Source organism: Poecilia latipinna, unplaced genomic scaffold (genome assembly GCF_001443285.1).
Source record: "Poecilia latipinna isolate Pla-1442-1.1 unplaced genomic scaffold, P_latipinna-1.0 Scaffold804, whole genome shotgun sequence".
NCBI lineage: Eukaryota > Metazoa > Chordata > Actinopteri > Cyprinodontiformes > Poeciliidae > Poecilia > Poecilia latipinna.
Window position 1 is genome coordinate 173,520 of NW_015113420.1, and position 5,203 is coordinate 178,722.

General features: G+C 40.9%; 1 protein-coding gene across 1 annotated transcript in view; it reads left to right on the forward strand.

The window, feature by feature from the left end:
* The window catches only part of adora1b (adenosine A1 receptor b), a 9,372-nt gene extending 4,926 nt beyond the window's left edge, over nucleotides 1-4,446 (forward strand). Inside the window, exon 2 of the mRNA XM_015047028.1 lies at nucleotides 2,608-4,446. Coding sequence (XP_014902514.1) covers nucleotides 2,608-3,412 — 805 coding nt within the window. The 3' untranslated portion in view covers nucleotides 3,413-4,446. The remainder of the gene's footprint in view (nucleotides 1-2,607) is intronic.
* The last annotated feature ends 757 nt before the right edge of the window (nucleotides 4,447-5,203 follow it).

The following is a 5,203-nucleotide window of genomic DNA, read 5'->3' on the forward strand; positions in this document are numbered from 1 at the left end:
AGTGTGTATATATATATACACACTGCTGTTGGATATCAAGGTGTTTTTTTTTTGTTTTTTTTTTTTTTTTTGTTTTTTTGCCTACTCTTCTTTGCCTAAAAGCTTTGACGCAGACAACTGAATACAGTCTGGACTTTGACTGGGCCATTGTAACACATGGATTACAATGCCTCTCTGGCTTTGTGTTTGAGGCTTTTTGTCTTGCTAGATTGATCCTTGAGAGCTGCTGTCCTGCAGCCTTTACAGCTGAATCCAATGAATGCCTCGTTACCAGGCCTCTGCAGAACTGAATCACTGCTGATGAGAGAATTCAGGCATTTTATTCAGGTGTGTTGAGAAAAGAAAGGTATCTAAAAGCTGCAAGATGGCTGGTCATAAGGACTGGACTTTGCGACCCCTCTGCTGGAAGATTTTAGCCTCAGGTTTTTGAACCACTTTTAAGTTTTCCTGATTGCCTACTGTTAGCTTCACCTATCTTCCTAATAAACCTGACCAGCTTCCATCATGCTGCCACCATTGTGTGGACAATATGACCAGCGTGATGGCAAATATTGCTCTTTTTTGCCACAAATAGTTTATCAAAAACTTATAGTTTCACTTTATCTGACCGCAGTTTTTTTTTTTCTTGCACACGTTTGCTCTTTATCCTACTTGATATTTGATAAACTGCAAGTGGAACTTCTTCTGCAGAGTTACCATTAGCCTCTTGGCTGCTTCTTTAATTAAAGTTTTTCTTTTCCAGCCAGACAGTGTTGATCTAAGGAATTTACCAGAACAGAAACATGTTTTCTTCCATAGATCCATTCATCATCCCATCAACCCTTACTGGTTTCCCTGCTACAGAAAAGCAACTTGATGCTGCAGTCTCTCTGTGTGGTAGGGATAATGTGTTCAAGATGGACATCCATCTCTTCGTAGGCTTAGAGTTTTGCCAATTGTTTTATAGCCAAATTCTGCTTTAAACATCGTCACAACTTTATCCTTGACCTGGCTGCTGTGTTCCTTCATGTTTATGTCGCTGCTGTTTTCTAACAACACAGAACAGATTTACACTGACAAACACACATACTCTGATTATTGTATTTACCAGGTGACTTCTTTAAGAAATTGAAAACTGAACTTGAAATTGGATATTATTCAGGAGTATCATAAAAGGGCTATTTACATGTTGATGTGCAGTATTGTATGTAATGTCAGAAACTGTAGAAAAGTTAAAGGGTGTGAATTTTTTGTAAGGTCTGGATGGATGTGATTTTAATGACAGAACTAGAGCAGACCAGGATAACGACTAGGAGCTGATGAGACATCCCAGTATCAACTAAACGTTGTAATTTATTATTCCTTGTCACCACAGATAATAGCTTGTGGCTCATTACGACACTCTTGGAAAACCTTTAGCTGTTGGCGTCTTATTGCTTTCAGCAATCCAAAGTCCTTTTAATTGTGGTTCAAGTGGAATAAATCAGCAATTTTCAGGGATGTTCATCATCTTCCATACTTTTTCTAACAAAAGAAAAGAGACTAATTCACAGATACGCCACAATTATTGGGTATATATCACAGTTTCCGCAATGTTTCCTTTTTAGCTGTGCTGATGCTTGTAGCTTGTGACAGACATGCCAGTTTCCATTTCCAAACTCTAGAAATATGCTTAAAAAAGCTTCAAAGAAAAAGAGTGAACAGGACAGCCAAGCTTTCACTGATAGCATACTAAAATCTTCAAACCATTTAAGTCTTTTGCTCCATCAGAACAATGAAACAAAAGGTGCTTTTTGATGCTGTTTTTCTTCTCTAGGGAGCAAACAGACTGGTCCATGCGTCTCTGTACCGCTGCATCTCAACACATCTGCCCCCTAATCAGTACTAGACACACTGCATGTCACCAGTGACAGTCGGGCTAAAAAGGGAGGTCCGGTTTAGCTCCAGGCTCCCTTTTTAGCAAAGGTCAGCTTGTGATGATCCAAACATTTTCTCATCATACTCTGTAAATATCAACCAATGGTAATCTAGACATGATCTAATTACCGCGCTGCATGCTTTCTAGCATCGAGGTGGATCAGATAAATGTTTACATGTGTGCCTTTAGGCTGCATCTGTTTCATTTCTCTGTAGATGAGAGAGGAATAATAACATTTCAGAGACCCTGAATCTTTTACCTCGATCAGTCTCTCACCATTAATCCTTTACAATAAGTTATTTAGAAGATATAAATCTGCAGCAGAAATGTGAAGTCTGGTGGGCCAAATAATGCATCTGCAAAATTAAGTTACAAAGTTAAGAATCATATATGAAAAACTGAGTATAAAGTGTGCTGATGTTATTTTCAGGGGCGCATGTCCAATTTGCACTGCAATGAGCTGCAACCCATCAGCTTAGGGTTTAAAGTATTCAACTCAAGGACAATGAAATAAAACTTATTCTGGTTGTACATAAAAAATAAAGATAGCAAAAATTTCAACAAATGTCAAATATGATGTTCAACCAACACAAGAAAATACGATTGCTAAATTAAAAAAAATATATACATCAACTGTTACGGTTTGTGAAAGAAAACATGCATGTTCCAACAGTGAAGACATTTTGACGTATTCATGGTTCTTCCTGCAGGTACAAGCGGGTGGTGACGTCCCGGCGGGCCGGCCTGGCTGTGGTGATGTGCTGGACACTGGCGTTCGTCGTGGGCCTGACGCCCATGTTAGGGTGGAACAATCTAAAGCACCTCCAGGAAAACGGCACGATCGGCCCGGACCTCATCGTCACCTGCGGGTTTGAGACCGTCATCAGTATGAAGTACATGGTTTACTTCAACTTCTTCGGCTGCGTGCTGCCGCCTCTGGTGTTCATGCTGGTCATCTACGTGGAGATCTTTTACATGATCCACAAGCAGCTGAACAACAAGAAAATCACCTCCAGCTTCTCAGACCCCAACAAGTACTACAACAAAGAGTTGAATCTCGCGAAATCTCTTGTCCTGGTGTTTGTTCTGTTCGCCATCAGCTGGCTCCCCCTTCATGTCATCAACTGCATCACGTTGTTCTGTCCCAAGTGCGACAAGCCGATGGTTCTGCTCTACATCGCCATCCTGCTCACTCACGGCAACTCCGCTGTCAACCCAATCGTCTACGCTTTCCGCATCAAAAAGTTTCGCACTGCATTTCAGAAAATATGGCAGCAGTACTTCTGCTGCAAGGAGACGCTGGCGTTGGACTTCCAGCAAAGTGACAGAAAAGACACGCCCAACGTGGAGCCAAAACCGGCCGCGTCGCCGCAGCCCGCTCACGAGGGCGTCTTTAAATCGTATCCTTCGCTGGAGCTGCAGCCGCCTCCGCTGGAGCTCCAGGACGAGCAGAAGATTATAACATCTCAGAAAACTTACAAACTTCCCCCTTTTGTCGAGCAGAGCGTAGCCTGAGCGAAGGAGGGCGATGGATGGCTAAAGAAATAACCTCTTGTGCAAAAGCGGTGGCTCTCTCCTCATATGAATGTAGTTTGAAGAGAACGGATCACAGCAAGTCGCCGCAAAGCTCTTGCAATTTGCAACGTGGGTCTGTGGAAGATTGTTCGTCCTCAGGAACAGCATACATGCGCATAACAGTGCAGGCAGCGTACTGAGAAGCCTGCAATGTCTATTTACGTGCTTATCTTAGTAAGATACTGAGCACACGAAGCTTTAACTGTACTATTACTTATGGTGAAGCAGTTTGTGTGAACATTAGAAAATGTGCAATATAAGTTGTTGTGGTTTGTCAAGTATCGACATCTCCATGCTACGACTTGCCTGAACATTTATACATCAGATAGAGCAGGGTAATCTTACTACTTTAATACTGTGTATGTTCCAACTGACTCTGGCTAAAAAAAAAAAAAAAAAAAACGTATATATGAATGTAATCGTGTAAATATGAGACGGCATTCACTTGTGAATGCTCGACTTAATCTTCAGGGTCTAAATCGCACAACGACGTGTGCAGGAAGCAGTGTTAAGGGACGGAACAACGTAATGAGAGTTTGTGTCTCTCCTCTGGAGCTCAGTCAGGCCTCAGGTGTTCCAGCTGCGGTTTCCTGTTGCAGACGAGATGGACGGGGACATAAACAAGCACACAGAGGCTTTAAAATTTTAAAAGCTACATGCAGGACACTTGTAGCAGCTCACAGGGGAAAAACACAAGATGCTCTTAGATCTCATGTTTGTTCAGTCTCCACGTCAGTAAGCTGTGAGTGAAGTTTTCTTTAGCTCCTTGTCATCGCTACATCACGGCAGTTTACCATCACCAACTGTGGCTTTCAGGGCCTTGTTCAAATACTCAGCCGAACACTGACTAAATTCTGAAATGTCAACCTGAAGATTGTGAGTTTAACCTGTAAGCTTATTATTTTGCATCTTGCCAAACTGAAGCATCTTCAGATTCATAATTAAACTATGTTCAATACCTCTTAAACACAGGATGTAAAGCTGTGTTTGTTGTTCTTATTTAGTAATCTTGCACTTGAAGAGATAATTTGGTGAGGTTCTGCTGAATTATTTTACATATTTAGCGACTTACCTGCTGTTGCTAAAGCTCTTGGCATCCTCATTTTGTTTAAATCCAGATTAGCTGTATCTTAACATCCACTTCAAGGTGGCCAAAATCAACTTTTATCTCCAGTTTGAAAATGTTATAGCAGTTAATGGGATGAATCTTTAAACTGTTGCTACATTTGTTATTGGGTGGTTATTTACAGTACGTTGATTATTAATAGTGTGGGAAATAGAGGTTGAAGGCAGTGCACCACAAGTGATTGTTCTAGAAGAAAAACCTTCTGAGAATGAAACATGTAATCCATGAATCAGAAAAATAATATTCACCTGAACTGCTCTAATATTTCATATTCCAAGGTGGCCCCCAGAAAACTTCTGCTGCAATAAAACTACGTTACATCTGAAAAGTTGAAGCTCTTTACAAAAACCCTACTTATATGAAACCTTAGCCCGTTATTATTCTTTCACTGGGTTGTTATTACACATCTAATGTTTTCTTCAATAGCTTCCATATTGTGTGCCACATTGACTAGAAATCAGTGTGTAACCAATCGCAATCGACTGGTGGACTGTGGAAGGTTTTGAGTCGATCTTGGCAGTAAGTGACAAACTGAACGCTGCCCAGAGGCTAAAACATTAGATTATTTAACATTAAAACTCTTTAAAATATTGAATATGACTTGA